We start from the raw sequence: 26,603 nt of genomic DNA, 5'->3' as shown, positions 1-26,603 counted from the left end.
TCAGCGGCATGATACCCCAGAAAGCACTTTGCATCTGTAGGTAGAAATACTTGAACTCAAAGTCAACCTCAAACACTTAATAACTTTGTGACCCTGGGCAAGTCACTTAACCTCTGTCAGCCACAACTTCCTCAACTGTAAAATGGGAATAATTAACAATAATAATAGCCCCTACTCCTCAGGGCTGGTGTGAGGCTCAAGAGAGATAATGTTTGTAAAGCATTTAGCCCAGGGTCTGGCACAGAGTAGGCATGTGATCAGAGCTCTGTCCCGATCCCCACCCTCCCCCTGGGAAGAAATAAACTGCCTTTATGAATGGTGGATGGTGGATGGGAACAAGAGACAACACATTATAAACAAGGAATTATGCAGAAGAGAGTGTGAAGGATAAATGAATGTCTGGGCTGGGGGAATGGGTCAGTTGCATAGTAAGAGTGAGAGTTACAGATGGACAGTCTCTGTGTTCCATTGGTACCTAGAAATGACAAGAGAAAGCGAAAAACTCCCCCCACTCCCAAACAGGTTGGATGGCCCTGCCTGTGGGGAACCAGTTGTAAGAGTTGCCCATGAAAAGCAGGCATGAAGGAGTTGCTCTCGGTATGAGCAGGGGAAACTCCCACATCAAGGAGATGGTGGCCCCGGTGCAGTGTTGCATTATGGAAGTCATCATTGAGGAACAGGCAAGGAATGGGGTACAAAGGAGTAGCACTTTACTCGACAGAAATAAAACTCTTAGGTATGAATGAATTTATTTAAGCTTTTGATTTCCAAAAATAATAAACAATTTTAATAAGTGCATCTTAACAACAGAATTAAATTTTCTGAACTGGAGTGACTTTGCTACTATTGATTACATCTAACCTTGTCAAACTTCAACAGTGTCTACATTTGTAAATACATAGAAATCAAACGGTAAAGAGTATAGAATGTTGACCTTTAAAGGAACAGAAGAAAAATTCTGATCCGTAGAAGCTAATAATACCCTAAAAAGAATTTTAATCTACGTCGACTACAATGGGAGCCAATAAAGATCCCTGTTTTCTATGCAAGTGTGTTAAATGCTAAGTAATACTGGTCTTATATCAACACAATCATCTAAGTTTGTCCTCCAACTGCAGGACTGGCACATGTAACAAATTCATTGCACTGGTAGTTAGATTCAATCTGTAGTGAAATTTAAAATATATCGAAATACTAATGAACGATTTAAAAATTGTCCATGATGAATTGCAGCAATTGGACAACAATGTGAACAAATATCAAGTTTCTAGGGCTCTTTGATTAAAATCCAGCTGATTATTGTACAATCCCCACAGGCCTGGCCTATGGTGTTAAATATAATAGAGAAAAACCTACTGTTGTGCTATGGATTCTGGGGTCACTGTAGTGTTTGACAATCTCTTCATATAGAAACAATCACAGAAAAATGTACACCTTTCACAGTAAAAGCCTGAAATCAGGACTTAGCAAAACAGAGCTGCAAAACAGTCATCTTTCTACTACAATAGAAAACATTTAAGGCAAGTCAGATGGCTGAAATTTGCTACCACACACTCACACGCTACTGCCCCCAAGGGTTTCAAAACAGGAAATTGAATTTTTATACATAGGAAAAAGTCTAAGTTACCCAAAAGGGGGGAAATCTCAAAGACACAGAGCACAGGTTGTGAAAAAAACCTTTATCCTAATAGATTGCTTTTCTCTGGAGTTCAAAGGTAAGTAAAGATGCTGAAAAGGATATCTCCCCTGCAAAAGGGGAGAACTGTGAGAGATGCTGTGGCACACATCCCAGGCTCAAGGCAGCAAATGTATCACTCATCATTTGCCCATTTGTCTTAGAACTTCGGCAAGTCCTAAGGCTGACCTGACAACTCTGGGTGAAGCAAACTGCAAAAAGAGCTGCTCTTATATTATTGCAAGATAGTTGGTCACTTGGTGCATTAGAGCCACAGAGTGAGAATGAAATTACATTGGGGGGGGTTGGTTTTTTTAAACCCTCACCTTCAGAATAAATATTATGTATTGGCTCCAATAAGAGCTAGGCAATGGGGGTTAAGTGACTTGCCCAGGGTCACACAGCTAGGAAGTTTCTGAGACCAGATTGGAACTAGCCTTGGCTCTCAACCCACTGAGCTACCCAGCTGTCCTGAGGATTACATTGTTTGCAAAATAAATCATAAAATGTAACAATATTCTACACTTTTCTTTTTGGTCAAACAAAAATGACCACTTCTTCCTTCCTGCACCCCACCCCTCCATCCTCCCAAGTGCCTAGGCAGAGAAATGGGGAAAGTTTTGATAAAAGTGAAACTTAGGCAGAGTCAATGTCCAATTTGGGAAATGAAATCCAGAATGGATGTTATTGAAAAAAAGCATAACAAAAATCCCCAAATCCTACAATGCCCCCCTTGTTCCCAATGGGAAAATAGAGATAGCTCCCCAAGTAGAACTGGCACCCATTGTTGGAATTAGGGCCATTCTACCTTCGAAGAGATAAAGCTGAAGAGGTGAGTACCATGGACAGGGCAGGGAAATTACAATGATCAGTGTGCTATTTTTTCTGTAATACCATTGGAGGGGGAGGAATGTTCATTCTTGCCTGCAAAGGGAGTGTCCAAATGCAAGGAGGAGGGACGGGAAGAGGTTCCAATTAGTACTCCCTTCATTCAAGGGGAATTTATCTTTCTTGTGTTACTCAAAGCAGCATCTCCAAAGTAATGAAGCATGATGCTATTATTTTCCTTCCCAGAATGCCTTCTGCCACAGCAACCTTCCAAATGTATAGTCAGTTGACATCCGTCATCATTATTTAATGGCATCTATTTTGTGAAACAGAGGCTTGGAAGCAAAATAAACTGGATGCCTAAGTCTTAGGCCCAGATTTCATCGATGCTTCACCAAAAAATGCTGCATGCATGGAGATCACATTTAAGACCAGCTATTAAGCTTGTTGAAGTGAATGAATATTAGTGCAAATAATCTATTATCATGTGAAGGCTACAAATACTCTAATGACTTTTCAAAAAATGCAATTTAAAAAATATCCCACCCCCCACCCCCCACCCCCATCCCGCTTAGCACATGCACTCAAAAAAACCTTTTTATTCTAGCGTTTCAATACTGAGCAGATAGTCAGGTACAGTTTCCTGTGAGGCAGCAAAGCCTAGGCAAGAAGACCATGTGATGCAATCTCATTCTACCATGGTTCAGTGAAGAATCTCAATCCATTGGTTTGGCTATGGAAACTGGAAATTCCCCTTCTCTTCTGGTATTGAGAACAACAGCTGGCATTTCGATAGCACTTAAAAGTTGGCAAAGTGCTTTACAAACATAATCTCATCTGAGCCTCATGGCAACCCCGTGAGGGAAGTATTACTGTTGTTCTGATCCACATTTCAGAGTTAAGGAAATCGAGGCTTGGAGTGGCAAAGTGACTTGCCCAGAGTCACACAGTGAGTCAGGATCTGAACCCAAAGCCTCACCCATCTCCAAATCCAGCTCTCGAGTCTCCTTCCCATGCTTCCTCTCAAATAAGAACTAATATGTTATTCTATAGTAAATTTGACTGGAAGCTCCTGGTAGGCAGGGATCATGTCCTCTGCACTCAATTTTCAAGTATCTGGTACAGCTCAGGATAATGATGATCACCACCAGGATGCTTGAACTGTTCCAATGGGCCTATTTTTCTAAAGCACATTGGAAGAAAAAAAGCAGTTCTTGCACTGATGTACTAAGAGTGGGAAGGAATGTTAGAGGCCGTCTAGTCCAATTCCCTCTTTTTACAGATGAAGAAACTGAGACCCAGAAATGTGAAGTGATTCGCCCAAGGTCAGCCAGATAATAAGTGGCAGAGGGGAGATTCGAAACCAGGGCCTCTGGTTACCAATTCAGTACTCTTGTAACTGTACCATGCTACCTGCCTGTCACTAATCTGACTGTGCTTGCAATGGAAGCTAATTATGATGAACAAGAAATAACATTTCCCAAAGTACATGGGAGCTTAAAATCAAGGATTTGTCTTTTGCAAATTAAGCCTTTTTCTGCAAGCACAGGCCCAAAGTGGATTTAAATTTCTTTGTTAGCAAAAGCTTTATTAAAAAAGAAAAAAGGGGGAAAACGGTGCTCATGTGCCCGCAAAGCTACTCTGATTAGTTATGGTGATGAATGGGGTGAAATAAGAACCCATCACATGTTTCATTTCCGAGACCCCGTATTGAATTGCGCTTAAAATTAATGTAATTAATTTTCTCCTGAGTTCAAGATCAGGACTTATGGCTCTTTGAATACATTTAAAATGCTGATGTTATGGAAAAGGCAACTCTGATTCTCTCTAGTCAAGATGGATGTCCACACCCCAGGAAGGTCCCATAAGAACTATGGCAGGTGTTGGTGACCCACGCACGGAGGTGTTTGCCGAAGTCCATGGCATACATTCTTAGTTAATACTATATTGCTTAATAAAAGGCTGATTGAAGCGTGTTGATCTAAACGGCTGTAAAAACACACATATCGATCGCTGGTCTGTTTGCAAGGACACAGCCTTCGTCTCTTCTTCCCTCCTCTCTTCAGGCAGAGATCTGGTCAAACTGGGATCCACAGACCTCTCTTGCCCACTGCTAGAGTCAACAGCAGCGACCCATGGATTAGGGGAAAACGGGACATTAAAAAAGCATTAGCTTGGAGCAGGTGGTGGAGGGAGGGGAAGGTGGGCCCAAATGCCACTCCCAAGGGGTACAAGTTCCAATCTAGCAAGTGGAAACTGAGAAATTGGATCCAGCCTGTGCCGTTGTCTTGAAATGCACCTGAAGCCCTCGTTTCAGTTTTCTAGATTGCATAAATGAAATGCACACAGTTCAGACACTGTGCTGAGGAGCAAAGAGAGAGATGCTGCATCTGAGCGATGTCTTAGCACCCTCATTGGCAGCTTGCGCAAACTTAGATCCAGATTAGATTAAACCAAATGTGGGATGAGCTGCTATTAGAATGCTGGCTTACTGGTTAATGTTGTTCCTTGGCAGGGAACCCCAAGAGCTACATGAGGCCAGTGACTTGATTCCATTTAAGGCCAATACGAAGCCTTACCCTGGAGACTACAGATGAACGGGGGGAATGTGGTTGGAAAGAGGGCTGTCACGCATGAGGAAATACGCTCATTCCTTCCAGTGGGGCCTTGGTATAGACAACGTATGACTTGCACTAGGAAGGATTTACAATTGGATTGGTTTTGCAGTATAAAACTTGTATGTCTTGAGGGAATACACATGCACACAAGCATACAAACACACACGCACGCACGCACGTTGGGTGGAAAGGGAGGGACACCCCTGTTCAGAACCTTAACTTTAGTCGGACCAATTTAGACTCAAATTTAGAATTAGAAGGGATCTCAAAGGCCATCTAGTTCCAACCCTGTCCCCATCTTACAGATGAGGTAACCAAAGTCCAGAGGCCAAATGATTTGTCCGGAGTAGCTTAGTTAGTGGTAGAGCCATAATTTGATTTTTAACCCCTTCCCTTCCGTCCTAGAATCAATACTATGTATTGGTTCCAAGGCAGAAGAGCAGCAAGGGCTCTGCAATGGGGAGGTCACGTGACTTGCCCAGGGTCACCCAGCTGGGAAGGATCTTAGAGCATAATTTGAAACTGAGTCTTTGGACTCTAAATCTTGGGTTTTGTTTGGTTCACTCTGCTTTTCCACAGAGATATCAGTCTCAAATGAGATGAAAATATGTATGCTCCTTATTCTGGCTTTGGTAGGGCAAGGGGAGTGGCATTGACTACCGTGAGAAAATAGTCCTTCAGTTACTTCCCAGAACAGAGGAGAAACACTTGTAGGTGTGAGATTCTCCGGGTCAGGCCACACCTCAAATGTCTATGCCCTCTTTTTTGAAGGTTCCCTCAATAAGACAAAATGTTTTGTATTTCTTTTTTTTGAATATTTTCCCATGGTTCCATGATTCACGATTTTCCCCACCCCTCTTCCCTCCTCCCTCCCCACTCCCGGCGCTGGTTCTCTCAACCACAGCAGCGTTGGGGAAGAGGGGAAATTTAACTTGCAAAAAGAAAAGAAATACCTAATATCAAAGCTATCAATGGGAAAAGAAGCCCCCACGCCCCAACCCAACTCACATATTTGCAGCTATATTTCTAAGGGCCAAGCTGACCCTCCTGTATGCCTGTCTGGCATACAGTGTGACATAGATGTAGCTTAGTTACATCTATGATCCGGCCTTAAAAGCAGCTAACACATTAACTCACATAATACCTTTAACTCGGGCCTTCGGAACCCTACTGTCCCAGAATACATTCTGTGAACTGTCCCCCGGAATCACACCTTCTTTTCTTCTGTTTAGAATGCGCGTCGACCTTTAAATAATAAATGAATTAATGGCCAACAATGGCAAGAGTGCGCTAATTAAGAACCTAAACATGGAATATGGTAGCATAAATGTTTACCCTTCAGGTTGACCTCTGACAAAGGAAATTGTTAGATCCACGATGGCTGTTTGTAATGGCTTCTAGCCATAGTTCATGGTCTCTTAGAGACCTGGCACCTGGTTAATAGAGGGCTCCAGTCCAAACCAATGACTCCGTCAAGACCAAATGTCCTTGGGCATTGCACAAAAGCATCGGAATTTTGTCTTGAAGTGTGAAAGGCTCCGAAGGCTCCCCTTCTGAACAGTCATCAAAATCACAGTATTATAGAGTTTACAAGCAATCAGTGGCATCCAATGACCTCCTGACCATCTCATATTCTTTTAGGCTAAAATAAGGCCCTTGACCAATATAATTCAGTAACGAGTACAACACAAAGCCCTCCTGAGGCAGGCAGTCATCCCATCTGGCCTAGGTCAATATTCAGAGCTGATAGCAGCGGACTTATTGGGAGAAATACCAAGAAGGACTTGAACTGAACCAATGCAACGTAGCACAGCTATTAGTCAGCTCAGAAGTCTCAGCCACCACAGCCAGGCAGAAGGGAAACCAAGAAGGAGGGCATGGGCTCATTGAGAGTCCATTTCTCAAAGCGTGTGCCCAGATAGGGAAAATGAATCCCATTCCTGGTAAGAAACATGACTCCTCTCCTTCTTAGCATGGGAGGCACCAAAGAAGGATGGGTTACCAAGGGTCCAGAGTATGCAAAAAGGGTGATTTTTTTGGTACCAACATTCCCTCACAAGAAGGAAGGAAAGGCATTTCAGGCATGGCACCCACGCTTCTGCCTCATCATTCCCATGTAGTAGACTGGAACCCCCATTTTTAAACAGCTCATCATCTGATTCTTCCTCCTCACATTCTTTAAGAACTTTATACTTTCCTAGAAGCTAGAAAGTTGCTTGGAGAGAGTGTTACAGACAAACTCTGTGGCCATCACCTGACACAAATAACGTTCTCTGCAATATAAGTAACAGGGAGAAGCTGGAGTGCGAGGCATTAGTCTGGCAGACGTAAAGGTAGAGACGCTGATGGTCACAAAGCAGAAGGGAGAAAGGCTTAGCATAAAGAATACATTTTTATTTGATATCAATTCTCCTTTCGCCAGAGACAGAAAATAATAGAACAACTAAATTCTGAATTACATCATTTCTAAGAATAAATCTTGGAAACATATTCATTTTTTTAATTTTAAAATACTGTACTGGTAAAGTAATTTCATGAAAAATTCCTTTTGGCACATATGAAAGGCAACGACTGTGGACGATAACTTTACGAACCACCGGGACTCTTGGGCTTCGCCCCCTACGACACAAGCTGAAATGAGAGGGTCCCGTTGAAAGCTTCTAAAAGCACAATAGCGTTCCTTGCTCAACCTCAGCTGTCTGTTGATGTGATTTCAAAAAGAACCCATCCATATAGCAAACAGCCCAAGGCACACTGACTATACTGAGCTCAAGAGTGGACAGAGAATAAAAACAAAGCATGGTTTGCGAGGGCAGAAGCATACGGGGATGAGAATTCACTCGCAGAAGCTCTCTAACACTGGAATCACTTCAAAGTACAAACAACGACAACAACAAAAATTCAAATACCAAAAAAAGTTAGTCTCTCAGTCAATGATCTGCATATCCACAGAAATGAGACTGAAAACATGTCCACGACAAGATCAGGGCTGCAAATCTCTTGAGAAGTAGGTTTTCCAGACAGGCTCAACAGCACGAAGGAGAGAGCTAAGGGTTAATCCGCATAGAGGTTGCACCAAAGTAAGGCACCTATGAGTCCAAGGCACAATGGTAGAACCTCTACAGATGAGCTTGGCGCCCTGGCCAGGGGCAACTCTGCCAGCTCTTCAATGGCCACTGGCCATTGCCAGGGAGTGCTTGGAACAGTGGCCTGGAGAACTCAGAAAGGCAGATAATCCCCAAAGTCGGTAATATTTTGCCTTTGAAATACATCATCTTACTCTTCTTGCAGTGTCTCAACCTTTGGGAACCAGATTTGGTGGCTTCTTAAGTCTAGCCGGTGAGGGTTCAAGATATGTGATTGGGGAGAGGGGCAGGAATATGCTGCACAGGGAGAGAGTGGACCCAGAAAGAAGCCATGGATCACTCCAACTGGACAGATACCCTTTGTCAACAGAAGCTGACAGCAGAGGCCTCCGAAACCCCCATTGGCAAGCAAGAAAGGGTAAAGAGAAGGTAAGCACTCTCTTGCTTGTGTTATAACAAACTGGTACTGGCAATGCTTTTTAGGGAAAAATATGTCTTCCACTTTGCAACATTCCACATTGGGATTTATGACTCGCTACGAAACGTTCATCAATCATGAGAGATTTGTCTCCCTTGCAGACACTACAGCTGGGACAAAGCTGAAGTTAAAAAGACTTGTCAATCCCAGCTTATCCATGTGTCAATTATCTGTGGCCAACTACCCTGTGATGTTCTGCGCCCATTTGGGCTTCATATCACCAGCACCCTCTCTATCCCAGTCACTTGGTTTGGACTCACCAAAATGCTGATTCTTTTCAATATTACTTTCGATCAACAGTCTTTTCTCCCAATGAGAAAGACATGAGTGGGTTTATAATACATTTCCAAGTTTAAGAGAAACTTCTAGGCCAAGGTCCCCTCTCCTTCAACCTAAAAAGTATCTCACTAGATAGGCCCCTTGGGCCAGCCAGTGCAAAATTCTGCCCCCCCTTTACCCAGGAACCAAGGCTGGACTGCTTTCTATTCTCATCTCCTCTTGCCATCCTCAGTTCTCTTCAAGGCTCAGTTCAAGTACCAACCTTTATGTGCAGGTTAGGGTTGATTGGTACTTACAGACTTATGTACAAATTACATCCCCACCCCTCCCAGGAGAATGCAAACTCCTTGAGGACAAGTTTCACTTTATTTTTGGTCTTTGTATCCCCAGTGTGCAATCTGATCTTGACCCAACAAGCATTTACTAAGCACTTTCCATGTGCCAGGTATTGTGCTAGGTCTGGAGATAAAAACATCAAAGTGAAACAGGCCCTGCCCTCAAAGAGCTTATATTCCAAGGACAGAATGCCCATGGTAGCCACTCAACAAACATATCATAAAATGGGGAAACAGTGATTGTCCTCCATGCTGCTGACCTCAAAAAACTAGGGCTATGCCTCCCTCCTAATAGCCCTGATACTACACCAATGGCTCACTGCTGGCTGGCCGTAGATATATCCTACCGGGGTGATGAGCTCTAGATGTTTGCTATCTATTATAGAAAATGTTCATTTGGGCTGATCCTTTAAACTGGAATTGCAACCATCACAAATAGGCAGTGAAGAGACTAATGTGCTGGGCCCTAAGGTCAGGAAGATCTGAGATCGGATACGTCTCTGATCCATTGTAGCTACGTGGCCCTGCTGGGAGGGTCATATGCTACTTTTTTGAATCTTGGTTTCCTGATCTGTAAAATAGGGAAAATAGCACCTACCCTCCCAGGATTGTTGTAAAGCCCAAATGTGAGAATATGAATGGCAAATGTTATAACTCTTCTCATTATCTGCTTCAATTCCTTAATTTTACAGCTCAGATGCTGGGAGGAATAGCATCTGAGCCAAATCTTGAAGGAAGAGATTTGGGGAGGCAGAGATCCAGGGGTAGAGCATTCTGAACAGCATGATGGAATGAAATGAGCACTGGACTAAGAGTCAGGACATCATGTGGCTCTTACAATTGGGAATTTGGGATATTTAGCTTATCTGTATCCTTCCTTATTACATCTATCTGAGGACGGACCTGGTTACATCCAGCCAACTCCTACCCTGTGTATTGTTTATTTTTGTGGCCAAAATGATCAAACATTTATTGATTTGGTTATTTTTGAGCCAACGCTTTGGAATCCCAATGGTAGTTCTGGTCTACCTATAAGACAAAAGGCAATTCTTTGTAAAGCTTATTTAGTTTTCATTTGGTCTTAGCTTCTACCTCCCTTGTCTAGTTAGAAAAGAGCCGCAAAGCTTACCGAATGATAAGAACTGGCCAATTCCAAGTGACAGGGGATAGTATACTCAATGGACAGACCTGAAGATCTAGGACATTTATCTGGTCGACCTCAAGGGAAGTTCTCTATGTGTAGACAAATCAGGTTCATGTAAAAGTGAGGGGCACTTCCATGTGGTTAACAATACAATTGGATTCACATTCTTTTTGCATGGCATATACCTCAGGACCTCAGTGAAACAGAGAAACCACCCACCAGGGCTGGCCCTCTTTTTTCACTTAACTTGGCCACAACACCTTTTATTTCAGTGTATCATCACTAACCAAATAGCTCCCATCCTCCTCCTCTGTGTCTGTGTAAGGCAATAGTAAGCTACTGTTAGTCCATTCCTCCAGATTTTCACCAAGTTCCGCAGCCAGTGATGTCCTTGAGGAACCTGAAAGAGAAAGCGAAAAACCTAAAGCATCTGACTCCTATCTTTCCTTCTGTTGTGAATCAGCATCTCCTGCACAAACGCTGAGATAGGAAGCTTCCTCGGTCCAAGGCTAGCACCTGTTCATGGTAAGGCCTCTCCCGTGTATTCCACAAATTCGGTTCGAATGGTTGAGGTTGCAATGAGCCACATTAATGGCTTGTTAAGAGAACACAAGGTTTAAAAGGGATTTTATAGGAGGAAGCTGAACCTCCTTGAGGGGGCATGTCATTTATCAGCACCTTACATGGCACAAGCTTAACTGCAGACAATGAATGACCAACTGAAAATGATTCTCATCTGTCTATCAAAGCAGGCCACACAGGCCTGGATCTTCAGCAAAGGAAGTATCATCCTAGCTTAGTCACCATCAATAGAAGCTTGAAGACATGATAATGGTCTTCAAGTGCTTGTAGGACTTTCTCATGTAACAGAAATTAGCTTTGTTCTGCTCAGCTCCAGAGGGCAGAACCAGGAACCAAGGGTGGGAAGACCCAGAGAGACGGATCTAGGCATGATATCAGCAAAAACTTTCTGACAATGAGAGCTAGTCCAAAGTAGAAATGGCTGCCTCAGGGAAGGCCTTCCCTGAAGGTCTTTAGGAAGAGGCTGGTGACCATTGGTCATGGATGGCCTGCAGAGGGTGTTTCTATTCAGTTCTCAGATGGACTGACCACATGGCCTCTGGGATCCCTTCCAACTCTAATGTTCTACACTCTGAAGGCATGGCCGCTGGCCCTTTCTAAACTGATTAGACTTAATCTGCTTGGCCTCAAAAAGCAGGACTAGAAGCAAAGGGGAGAACCTGTACAGAGGTTAAATTAGGCCTGATGAGAATAAAACCAGTTGAAGGATTATAGCTAACCAGAAGTCAAGTGGACTTGTTCTAGGGGAAAGAGGGGGCTCCTCTTCATGAGAAGTATTCAAGAAAAGACTAGAGGACCTTTCATCAGAGTTCCTGTCCAGGACCGGTCTCTGAGACAGCCTTCCAACTCTCAGACTCTGTTGAATTTCTCTCTAAATCAATTTATTATAGTCTCTTCACTAATCCTCATCCACTAGCATCCCATCCCCTCCCTATTAGTACAAATGAGACTTTGTGGACTTTCCTGCCAGCTATAGCCAGTTTCTAGCAGACCAGAAGAAAAAGGGCCCATTTGATTTAAGAAGAGAAGGGCCAGTAAGAGAAAACCTTGTAAGCTTGTAAATATTCCTCACACTTTTCTATAAGACCTCATAAATATCCTTCACACTTTGCTACTAGACCTTGCTATAACATTATCGGCTGGCACCACAGCCCATAGCTGCAGCCCTAACAGCCAGCGATGAGCTCAGTTCACATCGTAAACATTATGGCCCTCGACAAGCAGAGTGATTCTCCAGAAAAACACCTGGAGACACAGATCTGTCCAGACCTGCCTCCTCTCTGGGGCTGAAGGAGATGGAGGGGGCTTATACCTACTTTTGCTTGTTTTATTCTGGGGTGACACAGCCAAATTCTCCAACATCACAGGGCTCGTGCGATCAGATTCGTTCTCTTCAGAGCTTAGGGACATTTGCTGCTGCATTCTGAAAGAGTCACCACAAAGTGAAGATGATCCATCGATCAGAAATGACATGCGATTCAACAAATATATAAGAAGCGCTTCTCCTCTGCCATGTAAAGGTGGCGCTGGTCTAGGTCCTAAGGAGCCTGAGGAATCAAAAAATGGCCCCATCATCAAGGGACTTGAAAGCTATAAGGACTTTGGGAAGCAACAAGGACTTCACAGCCTGGACCCGTATTGACCTGGCTATCACTCAATGACAATGGTGTTAGAAATCCATCTGATTGAAGCTGGTGCTTCCAATTTGGATCTTAGTTGGAATTTAGTTCAATTTCTGGCACTCCTTTGGTTAAGGAAGACATACCAATTTGATTTAAGTTTTGGAACCCTCTAGACTTATGCTTAAAAAACACTAAATATATTTTAATTTTCTTAATTATATCGCATCTATACAGGGGACAAACTAGTCAATCTGGCCCCACTTTAATCCGTTTAGTGAAAAACAATCAGAAAAGCTTTTGCTTTCTTGGTAAACACAACAGCTGGTTGTTATTATGCTGACACTATTATCATAATGGAAAAATACTTTTATTCTAGTAGCCTGTGAGAGTCTGGCTGTCATAAGCCCCTCCTGAGCCTCAGAGTGTTTTTTTTACTCTACATACCACCTGAGAACCCCTTCACTATAAATCCTCAAGAAAATACTGAATGGGTGGCTCAGTGGATTGAGAGTCAGGTCTAGAGATGGGAGGTCCTGGCTTCAAATCTGGTCTCAGACACTCCCTAGCTGTGTGACCCTGGGCAAGTCACTTGAACCCCATTGCCTAGCCCTTACCTCTCTTCTGCCTTGGAACCAATACACAGTAGTGATTTTAAGAGGGAAGGGAAGGGAAGGGAAGGGAAGGGAAGGGAAGGGAAGGGAAGGGAAGGGAAGGGAAGGGAAGGGAAGGGAAGGGAAGGGAAGGGAAGGGAAGGGAAGGGAAGGGAAGGGAAGGGAAGGGAAGGGAAGGGAAGGGAAGAGAGGAGATTGAATGACTCCTTGACAATCCTACATTAAAATGACCAGATTTTGGTCCCAATTCACTGAGTTTAGAGGACATTAAAGGAGTCTCTACTTATTGAGAAAACAGGTTAAAACCTAAGGCTGTCTGTGGGTTGCACTGCCGTCTTCTCCTCTCCCCCATTGTCTCCTCCCCTAACAGCCTCTCCAGTCATTGTTCAGTTCCCTGGGGTCTTAATGAAGGGCTACTTTGCACTGCTTGGCCTAGGCAGGCTTCTAAGAGTGTGCCCCATTGATAGGAAATCCTAGTGGGCTCTGCTTATCAGGTACATTCTGGAGGGATGCTCGCTGATGTAGCGGCGATGCTAGAGGAGCCCCACGTCCCTTCTGATCCTAATCATCTGAGTTGGCGCACTTGTATCCAGGACACTGCTAGACATTAAAGCACAGGTTCTGAGCCAACAGGTTTTGCTCATTAATATGCAAGAAAAGCCCTAGCTCCCAGCCAGGGATATTGTGGAAATTCCTTGTTGCTGTGCAGACATTTAGCTTTAATGAAGTAAAGAAGGTGTGCATATAAATGAAGCTTGAACCTTAAAAGAATTCTGGTTGGTTTTCCCCAGCTGTTCAGAAGTCAATTACTGCCTCAACCTAGCAGCCTTTAATCCTATTACTTCTGGTCAAAGCCCGAGTATTGAAAAGTCTTGAGTGCCCAGAAGGATGCAGACCTCCTGTGTGACTCTGGCAGAGTTTGGAGAATGAAGCAGCCAGGGCTCCCCTAGCTCTGGCGACCCCTGAAAGGCTGGGTAGAAACCAGAGGGAAAATAATGCTTGGGGGTGTTGATCTGGGGACCTGCAGATGCTGCAGCAGGAATTTTGAGCACAGCTGCTCATAAATCTCCAGGCCAGGATTTCAAAAGGTTTAACTCTTGCTGAATCCTTCACAAATATTTTCAGAAGAAAAAATACACCCAAGGGCGCTCTGCTGTCAGATCCAGAACTCTGGGGGAGGCAATGGAAGAGGAAACAATGAGCCCTTCCCAGTCTACGTAGAGAGAAGTTCAAAGAATCTCTGAGAGAGTTACAGGAAGTCTGAGGCCAGGGGATGCAAGGGGGTCTTCTGAAAAGGGTACAGGAATTGAGGGAAGACTGAGGATACATTGGGGTTAGTGGGAAGCATCATGGTCAACTCAATTCTGCATCTCCTTAAGAAGCAGTCACTAGAATGGTTGTAGCCAGCATTAGCCCCTACAATTCCAGCCACAGTCCTGTACAAAAGTAGACTTTAAGAAAACTATCCCTCCCTGTGACTCAAAGAAGAGAATGTAACTGGCCTCCTTGTAATATAGGGGAAAGAGAATTGGATTGGGAGTCCAAGGTCCTGGGTTCAAATCCTAGCTCTGATACTCTCTTTCCATCTTTGATTTTTTTGTAAAGTGAGAGAGTGGAGCTTGGGGGTATCTGAGGTGACATCTAGTTCTTAATCTTTCAGCCTAAAGGGCCTTCAAAGAAATACTCTAAATTCCTGAGTCCCAACTGGCTCAAACGCAACATCTAATCAAGGTATCCAGGTGTTGAAGGAAAGGAGTTTGGAAAAATCAGAATATAAATGTGAATTAAATGAAGAGAGAAATATGAGACTGAGCCTGGACAGTATACATTGTTACAGAGTAAGTTCCCTAAGTGAAGGGAGCAAAACAAACACAATTACTGAGCTAAGAAAGTACATCTGAGAGGACAACTGGGTAGTTCAGTGGATTGAGAGCCAGTCCTAGAGATGGGAGGTCCTGGGTTCCAATCTGACCTCAGCTGTGTGACCCTGGACAAGTCCCTTCACCCCCATGGCCTAGCCTTTATGGCTCTTCTGCCTTGGGACCAATACACAGTATTGATTCTAAGATGGAAGGTAGGGGTTGTTGTTTTTAAAGTATAGTGTCCCCTGTTGTTGCTGTACCCTTTTCTTAGCTATGACACTGTCCCCTAAAGCAAGGCAGACTTTCTAGAATCCCATCCCCACTGAACACACAGAGGCCGGAGGGAGAGGTCAGATAGCAGAGAAAAAGTAGAAGCCTGGAAAAACTGTCAGTCCTCCCCCCAACCATGAGGCTGCCATATTCAGAAGCAGAGTCCTCCCTCTTCTGGAAATCGACTAGCTGAATCCTAAGGAAGCTGTGCAAAGGACATGGTAGGAGCCGCCATATCTGGGAGCCCCCCAAGTGTTATTGCCCTGAAGCTCCCAACCCCCTCCCATGACATTATGACAACTTAATGCTTGGCCTCAGGTCTACAAAAACATTCCATATGCAAATGGGTCTAGCCCATCGCCTAGGGTCCAACTGCAGCGACTGTTGGACACCATCTGGCTCCATACTCAAACAATGAATGACGAAACTGATTCCTATTTTGCCTCTGATGAGCCACTGTTGGGACTCAAGACAGTGCTGAAGGACAAAGGTAGTTCCATGCCTCTGTTTCTTCATCCAGACAAGGTAGACTAGGGAAAGGGGCAACGATGGGAGCCCTGAAATAACTCACCTGTCAGTCAGCTGAGAAACAATTGGAACTGGCTCCGCAGCCTGTTTCTGCTGCTGCTTTTCAACTGCAAACAGAACCCAGAATTCCAAGGGTTACCAATGACCACAGAAAGGCTTCCATTCCCCATTTCATTCAAGGACTTAGCCCAAAATGTTTCCCACTGGGGGAAACTGCACCAATTCTACCGACTGAGGGGAACAAGATCTAACGAAATGGGATTTTATGAGCATAAAATGGCCCTAGACCATACGTCACTCCCAAGAGCCTTGATGTCTTGCCCACTTCAGAAGCAGTAACTGAATAAATAGTACCATTGCTTCCACAAAAAGCATGACAACCCTGTAACCAGCAAGGCCACTCAACATCCCAGGGCTCCTCCCAGCCCATTCCCTTCCAGATCAGAAGGTAAACACCTTGAGGGCAAGGCCTGTCTCACTCTCATCTTTGTATTACTAAAGCCTAGAACAAATGCATGACACATAGTAGATCTTTTTTAAAAATTCACAAGTACAAACTATGTTCCTGAAGATTAACAGCAGAGAGCAAGCTCTGATAGGTCCCTGGGTGCTGTCTGAGGATGAGCTCGTTCAGTGCCTCTTATTACCCATGGGACTTTAGGAGAGTCACTTAACTTCTGTGGGCCTCAGTTTCTACATCAGTACAAATGAGAGGAGTGGACTAGAAGTCCTCTTCGGTCTCCTTGAACTTAAATCTCTAATCCTATGAAATATGGAGAACCTCATCACCAGGATTGCTCACAAGATGATGGATTATTAAGAATTTCAGGTGACAAAATGAGATCAAAGCTAAAACTAGCAGCATAAAGTCCACAAAACTGATTAGTTATCAAAGTAAGCCACCCTAAGAGAAACTACGGAAAAAGGAGACGGGGGCAGCTGGGTGGTTCAGTGGATGGAGAACCAGGCCTAGAGATGGGAGGTCCTGGGTTCCAATATGGCCTCAGACACTTCCTAGCTGTGTGACCCTGGGCAAGTCAGTTAACTCCAACTGCCTAGCCCTATCAGCTCTTCTATCTTGGAATAAATATAGAGTCTTGATTCTAAGATGGAAGGTGAGGATTTTAAAAAAGAGAGTCACATGAGAAAAGCAGATCTCCCAAAGCCCTCATTACAGAGACACCAAATTAAAATACAATTGGCTGTTATCAGAGTGTCAGATTCTGTATCAGAGGACTTAAATTCACATCCTGTTTCTTTTAGGACTAGCTTTCTTAAAAAACCCTCACCTTCTGTCTTGGAGTCAATACCGTGTATTGGTTCCAAGGCAGAAGAGTGGTCAGGGTTAGGCAATGGGGGTCAAGTGACTTGCCCAGGGTCACACAGCTAGGAAGTGTCTGAGGTCAGATTTGAACCCAGGACCTCCCATCTCTAGGCCTGGCTCTCAATCCTCTGAGCCACCGAGCTGCCCCCTCTTTTAGGATTATATAAGTGATGTTGGGCAACTCATTTCACCTGCATCTTTTAAGTACTCACTATGTGCCAAGCACTGTGTCATATTGGGATGCAGAGTCAGAGGCCCGGGCTTTGAACTCTGGCTCTGCTCTGTCACTTATTTACTACCTGCATGATGTTGGAAAGTTACTTCATTTATGTGTTCCTCAGTTTCCTCATCTTTAAAAATGAGGCCACTGGATTGACTTCTTTGCAGATGGTGGTACTTGAGTTGTGTTTCTAAGGAAACTAGAAATTCCAGGTGACAAGGAGGAGGGAGTATATTTCCAGTGTGGGGGCCAGCCAGTGAAGAGGCAGGAAAATGGGGATGGAGTGTTGTACATAAGGAACAAGAAGGCCAGTTTGGCTAGACTAAGAGTGCATAAAGGGGAGGAATATAGAATAAGTATGGAAATGGGAGCTGGAGTCAAGTTTTGAAGGGATTAATTGTCAGAGCAGTGTCTCTGATTTGAGAAGTAATAGGGAGCCAATGGAGTTTATTGAGTAGGGTAGCAACACAGTAAAGTTCATGTTTTTAAAATTTTTCTTAGATGATGTGAAGGATAGATTGGAGAAAAGAAGGCAAGGCAGGAGGAAATGAGCAACTGACTTTGAAATAGTGTAGACAAGAGGTGATGAGTGCCTGAACCAGGGTGGTGGTAGCCACATGAGTGCAGAGAAGTGGATGGATGTTAGAGATGAGAGATGCTGCAGAGGCAGAAAAGGGGAGAGGGAAAGGGAGAGGGAGAGGGAGAGAGGGAGGAAGGGAGGGAGAGAGAGACAGACAGAGAGACAGAGAGACAGAGACAGAGAGAGAGAGAGAGAGAGAGAGAGAGAGAGAGAGAGAGAGAGAGAGAGAGAGAGAGAGTGATTTGGGGATTGTTTTTTCAAGGGCTCAATCTGGGTGACCTAAAGAACAGTGGTAACTTGATAAGAAATAGGGAACTTCAGAAGGGAGGATTTGCAGTTTCCTGTATGATCCCCTTTTTCTTCTTGATGGAAAAGCCCATTTTATTTGGCGTTTCTTAAGTTCAAAACAAAGATAATTTTTCAGATAAGGGGATAAGATAGTGAGTTCTGTTTGGGGCATGTGGATTTTGAGATGCCTACGAGATGCCGTTAATTTCATTTTCTGACCAGCTGACCAAAATAACCGTCTTCTCAGGGTTTCCCCTTTTCACTATAAATTAATTAGTTGAGATCCAAGCCTGCCAAGCAATCTGGTGACTTGGGGTACCCAATCGCCTCTGGGTGGGCTGCTAAAAGTGAATCCCTGGGATCTGTAAGGGGCAGGAAGAAGGCGCTGGCACCGGGGTGTGTGAACAGGCAGCCCCACTCACTCCTCCACCCAGCCCCAAGCCAGTTCTGAGCATCAACATTACCTTTCATAAGTTCTTGCTGCTTGAACAAAATTTTCCTTATTTCGTTCAACCAGGCTGCCTTTGATTCCATTGTCTGGGCCTAAAAAGGAAGGGCAGCATGACGGTCAGTGACTTCCTGCAATCCAGCTTTGGAATGACAGAACAAAGGAAAGTGAGAGGGAGCCAATGGGGAGTATTCTCTTGTATTATTCAGTCGCCTTTCAGTCCTTTCAGCCTCTTCGTGACCCCCTTTGGGGTTTTCTTGGCAAAGATACCAGAATGGCTTGCTATTTCCTACTGCAGCTTATTTTACAGATGAGGAAACTGAGGCAACAGGGTGAAGTGACTTGCCCAGGGTCCCACAAGCTAGTAAGTAAATGAGTGTTTGCGATTCCAAGCCCAGTGCTCTAGCCACTGCAGCGCCACCTAGCGACCCCAGATCATTCCCTAGGAGTGCTCAAGTTACACCAGAAGGTATCTTTCAATAATCTTTATGGGGCTTGTTTTTCATTTTGCTTTAGAAAGGGGAAAGAAACAAGAAGCAAGCATTTATTAAGTGCTGACTATATGCCAGGCACTATGCTAGGCACTTTACAACAACTGTGATCTTGTTAGATCCTCACATTTCTGGGAGGTAGGTGCTATTATTATCCCCGTTTTAACAGTCAGCCAACGGAAGCAGATGGCAGTAAAGTGACTTAAATAAGGTCACACAGTCAGCATCTAAGGTCACATTTGAACTCAGGCTTTCCTGACTCTAGGCCCAATATACTGTCTACTGTACCACCTAATTGAAAAACAACCCCCCCCCCCAAAAAAAAACAAAAGTAAGCATTTAATTTCTGGACTAACAATTAAGACTATCAGGGCATTTTTGGGGAGAAATTATCCAAATTTGTGAAGAGCCCTTGATTTAGAAGGACATAAGTTCCTAGATCTAGAACTGAAAGGAAGCCCAGGGGCCATTGAGCCTAACCACTTATTAACAGAAGAGGACAATGAAGCCCAGAGAAGTGGAGTCATTCACCTAAGGTCAAATGAGTAGTAAGTATTAGAGATAGATTTGAACTTTGATTGTCTGAGTCCATAAGTAGGGGTTTTTTTCATTGGATTCCACTGGAAATAATTAGTTCTATGGAGTTGTCTAGGACACTGGGAAGTTAAGGGGCTTGGCTGGGATCAAGAGACAGGATTTGAACTCAGATCTTCTGCTTCCAGACCCAGCATTCTAGACACTTTACCTCATTGCCTCTCCTCATTCACTGCAATGATTCTGTTAAAAGATATCAATAACTCTACTAAAGGAACAAAAAAAGTTAAAACCAAAAATAACAATATAAAACTGTATTTGCTAAAAAAAAATTGTTTTTAAATTAAGAAATACTTAGAACCACATATATTCATCCAATAAGTGGCTCCATGTTTTGTTCTCTTGTTTTCCCCCTTCCTCCCCCCAAAAGACCAATGGGAGCACTTTCTCCCTCCCCTGTGTGGGGTAAGGGGGGCACACCAAGCACCAGGTGGTAAGGACTGGCATAGCACATGGTCTTGGGGGTGGGGCATGGCATTCAGTCTGGGGGTGGGGTCGGGCCCAGCACTCTGTCTCTAAAAGGTTTGCCATCACTGCCATAGAGCATTTAAGACATGATTTGATTCCCCAAGCACTTGATTTCTACAGATTCCTTTTTTGGAGCATATCTTCTCTGTAAATTATAGTACAGCTGAATAGTTAAAGAACTTTGACATAGGAGATTGTACAATGTTAGAACAGGTAAGGAATCTTGGAGATCATCAAATCCAACCCTTTTTACAGATGGGGAAACCTAGACTCCTAAGAGGTAAGGGACATACCCAAGATCACACAGGATAATAGAATCATGTATTTGGAGCTGGAGGGGGAGGTGATGTGAGGAATGTCCTTAGCAAGTGTAGAGAGGGGGAAGGGGGCAGCTCCACCCAAGTACCTCTGCCTTGCTAGTAACAAACTTTGGGGCAAGGGGAGAGGGAGAGAGGGTGGGAGGGCAGTTGGGTACCCACAGAGAGCACTCTGAGTGCCATCTTTGGCATCTATGCCATAGGTTCGCCATCACTTCTCTATGGCAAAGAAAATCAGATGTGGAAATTTTTGTGAGATAAAAACACACCCCATGATTTATGAGCTTTAGAAAGTCAGACTTCTATCTAACAGGTACAACAGGAGAGGAAGGCCATCTTAGAAAGTCACCAACCTGCATAATGTAAACTTCTTCACGCCCACTGTACCAGATTTCAAATTTGCGGCTATCTCCTTTCACATTCTCGGTGATTCCAATGGCACTCATCTGCAAAACGAGGACAAATTCTCCTGAGTCTTTTTTATCTGAAATTTAATGAGATCCACGCACAGTATCATATTCTACATTAAAAAATGTCATGCTCCCTACAAAATGAACATTTTGTGCTCAGCAATTATGAATTACCAAGCCACAAATTCTATTGTAGTTAAGAACACATAAATGTTTTTGGTGAAACATTAGAGCTCAACTCAAAGCACTCATTGTAATTTGGAAAATGGATTATTAGTTCTAGAAGAGATAAAAAACAAACATTATAAATCTGAGCCAAGTGATTCATTTTAAATTGGTTCTGTGTAAATCTTTGAAGTAGACGCTGTTTTAAATGAACTCCGTGGTCCCTTTTAAATGTTTTTTTTTCAGAAACAGAAGTAAAAATGCCCTTTAAGTTCAATGAGAAAATGTATCCAAGAAATTGATTTAAAGAACTATTTGCCATTACTTGTTCACCTGACACATTTATTTGGTTTTATTTAACTTTGTTCCAAATAGTCAGTCTCCAAGTAATGAAGAAGCAAACTGGAAAATCCATCCAAATGGCCAACCGTACACTACCTCCCTACCCTTCACCCACCACAGGGATGCTCTAGGGAGTAGCAAAGTTGTCCTAGGCCAATGGTACATCTCCTCCCCACTGCCTCCTTTAGTGAAACTGTATGTTATCACATTAGCTTCTCTTTCATCACAAATGGCCTGGCTGATGCCCTCTCAAATCCTCCTCTCTTGTAGCTATACATGTACATTTTCTTTAACTCCTTCCACCCTTCGAAGCCTTTGCTCCTCTCACTTTAGCCTAATTATGTCCGGAGAAAATCACATGTATTATGTACTTCCTTGGGGAAAAGAAACACTTAAGTGAAAAATGGTGGGCAAGAATACTGCTAATGAAAAACCTGCATCAAGGAAAAGGGAACCCATAGCTTTCAAAGTAAAGACATGCTAAGGAACCAGTAGCTTTAACCTTTGGAGGTACCCAGAAATTTTCCTTCAAGTACAATCAAAGAATGCCAGAACTGAAAGAGACTTTACGGCTTGTCCTTTCCAGCATGCTCATTTTGTGGAGCAAGAAACTGAGGCCAAAAAAGAGGCAAAGTAACAGACTCTAACCCAGGTCTTCTGATTTCAAGCCCAAAGTTCTTTTTATCACAACATGTTGCCAAGCTACTTCTTGGTCCTTCTCTAGGTTTCCTGAAATATCCTTTTTTCATAGAATGACGAATTACTCCATCATAGATGTATGATGACATTATTCATTTCTACATTTTTGTGGAAAACGAAAACTATTTTAGCTCTATTATAAAGTAAATGTGTGGCCCTGGGCCAGTCACTTAATATCTCAGTGCCTCAGCAAATGCTTTTTTATATATGTTGCAGAGAAGGAAAGTGTCTGTATTGGCAGAGAGAATTTTCTAATCAGGAACACCCCAAACCAATGAAATCACAGCTGGGTGACTAGGAGACAAGTCGCCTCATCTCCATGAGCCTCAGCTTCTTCACCTGTAAAGTAGGGAGAGTGACGCCTGTAGGACTTACATCACAGAGGAGGTGAAAGGATCAAATGAGGAAATAGAGATGGATAAAGCATTTCACAACACTTGGAGAACCCTTAGGACAATGATAGTGTGTTACATTCATAAGGCATTCTGAGCTGCTGCAAACAACTCAGGTGGGTGTCTGAGTAGAGGATGAGGGAAAGAAGAGGAAGAGAAAAGGAGAGGTTACAAGCATTCCTCTCCTCCACTCCTCCTCCTCCTCCTCCTCTTCCTCCTCCTCCCCCTCCTCTCCTCCTCCTCCCCCTCCTCTCCTCCTCCTCTTCCTCCTCCCCCTCCTCTCCTCCTCCTCTTCCTCCTCCTCCTTCTCTCCTCCTCCTCCTCCTCCTCCCAAAGTAGTAAGACAGATTCCATATTTCCTTTTTTCTCTCTGGTGGTCATGAAAAGCTCAGACTCTATTATGCAGGTTTCCCCCCAGGGGTAGCCAGCTGCATTCCGAAGGTCCAGGAGTTCTAACTTTTAACCCTGTTTTGTAGTCACACTGAGAGAGGCCCCAGGATACCTCGTGGCTTGTTCAAAGTCACCCAAGTGTGACAAGAGAGCTGGCGACCAAAGATTCCGGGGGCTCCCAACTAGCCCACTGCTCGAACGACCAGAGAAAAACATTTCCTTTGAGTCTCTGGAGGGAGGAGGATTTAAGGCCCGACTTATTAGGACACATGCTTTGGAAAATTGGCTTGAGATGCTCTTAGAGGACCTTCCCTGAACCTACGCTACAGGAGGGCAAATGGGAAAATTCTGGCCAATTAGGAGGAGGAACACAGAGCTGTGACTCCATTGGTTTAGGAAACTTCTGGTGAGGAAACTTCCTCTAGCCAAGCAAATAAGCAACTGAACTGCAATCCGCAGGCTCCGAAAACTGCCTATAGATATGAGAATATCTGTCTGCATGGCCTGGCATCCTAGATTGTAATTAGGTGTTTTAGCCAGGTATCACGGTCTCAGCACAAAACACATTTCCACTAAGAAATGTCTCAGCACAAAACACAGACTCATTGCCGGAGCCAAAGAGAGCCTCAGAGACCGCCCGGTGCAGGGCTTCTGAAGTTGGGGTCCACATACGCCCAAGAGCCACATGACTTGGATGGCAAAACAGAATCACATCTTCATGTTCGCTGATGACCAACTGAAATGTAGCAATTCCTTCAACTGTTTACAATTTTTTGAGAAGGGATTCAGAGCCCTGACCAGATTGCCACAGAAAAAGTTAAGAGAGGCCCTGGTCTTGTCCAACCCCCTCAACTTTTCCTGGACACCCCAGAGAGGCCAGACAATTTGCCGTGGCCACAGAGCTGGTCCTTAGCAAAGCCAGGCCTAGAATCTAAGGCTCTAAACACCAACTCCAGCTTCTTTCCGATGAGTCCTGTTGCCATAACATTTGGATCATTTCTTTCTTTGGAAAGCTAAAGCTATGAAGTCAAAAACCCTACCTGCAAAGTCATTCTTTGGTGGTAAAAAGAGGGATTTGGTAGAACTCAGATCACTTGTCATGGAAGGAAGAAATGGCCTAACAAAACACCCATTCAGAGGACTGTATTTTTGAGCCAAAAATAAGGACATATGGTCTGACAAAGGAAATTCTTTTTGCAAAGACTCATCCAAAGGACATATTCTTATCTTGAAACGGGGACTGTCCTGGAAAATCTGGGATGGACGGACGGTTACCTAGCCAAGTCTCATTTCTTCTCTGCTGGCAACAAAATCAGTTCTCTTCAGGAAAAACAAGGCCCACGGCATTTATACACGGCATTTTCTGTTCCATACTCCTCACCAACCCTGTCCTCCAATTATGGGGAACAAACATAAGTTTGGTGAAGTTTTTTTATTCATATAAATTCCCCCCTGGCGTTTGGAAGCAGCAACCCTAAAACTCTGACGGCTTGCTAAGAGCATCTGAAGAGGTTCGAACAGTGATTAAATCACTTTCCCACTTCCAGCAAACATTTTAATTACACATAATTCACACCTCTTCAACAGCTCTTACCACCAGGTTGGGGATTGCTGGGTCCATCAGGAAGGAAATTAGACTGAAAATAAAAACTCTTGAATTTGCTCATCAAAAGTGTTGGGAACATTCTGGAAAAGAATTTGGCATTTCACTGGAAAAGTCAATGAATCATAAATACCCTTTGACCTAGAGATTTCACTCCTGGGCATATACCTCAAGTAGAGCAGAGACAGACGGCAAACGGGAACATTTAGAGCAACATTTTCGTAGCGGCACAAGAAGGTGAACTCCAGAAAGAGATAAACAGATTGTAGCATCTGAATGGAATGCATTATTATTGTACCATAAGAAAGGGCAAATATAAAGAGTTCAGAGAAACAGCAAGCAGAAAAAGAACAATTTACACAACAGACAAGGGAAGACATCACCAAAAGACATAATAACTGATCAAAGCAAAAACACGTTGTGACTTCCGTGGACGCCTGGTGAAACAGGACTTCCATCTTTCAACAGAGAGATGCTGTATTTTAGATGATGTGAAATGAGGCATAGAGACTCAGATGTGGCCAATATGCTTATTTCTTTGGCTGAGATCAAGGTCCTTAACCTTTTTGTCTTACAGATCCCTTTGGTAGACTGGTAAGACCAATAGATGCCCTTCTCAGAGCAATGCTTTTAAATGAATAAAATAAAATGCATAAAATGACAGAAGAAATAAAAATTGAATGAAATTAAGATGATTTTTCCCTTTTCTGAGTTCATAGACACCCCTGAAATAAATACACAGGCCCGTTTGGGGTTCGTGGATCCTAGGTTAAGAACTCTTGACAGAGAAGCATTTCTTTATCATTAGGGTGGGTTCTAAAGAGTTTAGGGAAAGTAACCTTGGAAAGCAAACTGACTTTTTTTTAAAAGAAGCCATAAATCTGGAGGGAAAGGAATCGAGAAATACATGAGAGTAAATGTAAATAAACAGCATGGGCTCTAATCTCTTTCAGTAAAACTACCCCCTCTGTTCATAGAACTTCTTAGAAAAGTGTACCAAGACATAAAACATGTTACAGCACAATAATACAACATAATGACTTCTTGTGAGGCAGAGTTTCCAAAAGGAAAACAGCGGTGAGTGCACAAGCAAAACCTGAAGGCATGCCCATGTGCAGTCACCTGTATACCACAATGAATTTTCAGAGGAGGCCTATAGAAAAAGATATACAACACATGTGGGCATCAGTATGACAAGAGATTAAATATGTCTTACTTTCAAATAGTGCTTAAAGCTATAGAAGGGTGTTTTGTCATGTCCATCTCCATGTTCATCTCTCCTCTTACAGAACACAAGAGCTTTTTCATACAAGAAAAGGTGGCGTTGCATTGGCTTGAATCGGGCAAAGTCCTTCATTTTGGTGGAACCTTTTCTATGACTAATCCAAACACTGAATGATCCCTGCATTAATATCTTGCCCAGGTCACTTAGGTTACCCTAGAAATGAAATTTAAAAAGCCATTAGTGCAACAACATACATATTTGATCAAGTAGATAAGAATCAGAAATAGTCAGTGGTAGAAGGGTTGGTTATAGGAGTCGAGACATATGTTCACCCTATGGGCAAAACTATGAACTAGTCCAGCAATTCTGGAAAACAATTTGGAATTATGCAAGAAAACTCTACCCATTTACCCAATGATAATACTAGACAAGGACAATTAAGGCAGAAATAAAGGCCTTATATTCCAAAATATCATAGCAGTGCTTTTCAGGGGCAGCACAAAAGTGGAGATGAAGCTAGTGTCCATCGATTGGAGAATTACTGAAGGAATTGTGGTAGAAGAAGGCAGAGGAATGTTATGGTGCCATTGGAAATGACAAATATGAGAAATCTGGGAATACATGGGAAGCCTCGTGTGGATTGATACGAAGCAGAAAGCAGAATCAGAAGAATAATTTAGGCACAGGCTACAATATTATGAAGGAAAAGAGTAGTGACCCATCTCATTC

General features: G+C 43.4%; 1 protein-coding gene across 5 annotated transcripts in view; it reads right to left on the bottom strand.

The window, feature by feature from the left end:
- Positions 1 to 732: 732 nt before the first annotated feature.
- MCF2 (MCF.2 cell line derived transforming sequence) overlaps positions 733 to 26,603 on the bottom strand; it is a 137,694-nt gene continuing 111,823 nt past the window's right edge. For 4 of the 5 annotated variants that reach the window (XM_056809622.1, XM_056809627.1, XM_056809624.1 and 1 more), the window contains 8 exons: positions 25,866 to 26,087; positions 21,002 to 21,094; positions 18,795 to 18,873; positions 15,962 to 16,025; positions 12,342 to 12,448; positions 10,731 to 10,843; positions 6,266 to 6,366; positions 733 to 4,616 (listed from right to left, as the gene is read on the bottom strand). In XM_056809622.1, the coding sequence (XP_056665600.1) occupies positions 6,289 to 6,366; positions 10,731 to 10,843; positions 12,342 to 12,448; positions 15,962 to 16,025; positions 18,795 to 18,873; positions 21,002 to 21,094; positions 25,866 to 26,087 (756 nt within the window). In that variant the 3' untranslated portion in view covers positions 733 to 4,616; positions 6,266 to 6,288. The remainder of the gene's footprint in view (positions 4,617 to 6,265; positions 6,367 to 10,730; positions 10,844 to 12,341; positions 12,449 to 15,961; positions 16,026 to 18,794; positions 18,874 to 21,001; positions 21,095 to 25,865; positions 26,088 to 26,603) is intronic. The other variant, XM_056809623.1, reaches the window with a different exon arrangement.

Source organism: Monodelphis domestica, chromosome X (genome assembly GCF_027887165.1).
Source record: "Monodelphis domestica isolate mMonDom1 chromosome X, mMonDom1.pri, whole genome shotgun sequence".
Taxonomy (NCBI): domain Eukaryota; kingdom Metazoa; phylum Chordata; class Mammalia; order Didelphimorphia; family Didelphidae; genus Monodelphis; species Monodelphis domestica.
The sequence above is the reverse complement of the archived record's forward strand: the minus strand, read 5'-3'. Positions and strand labels throughout refer to the sequence as shown.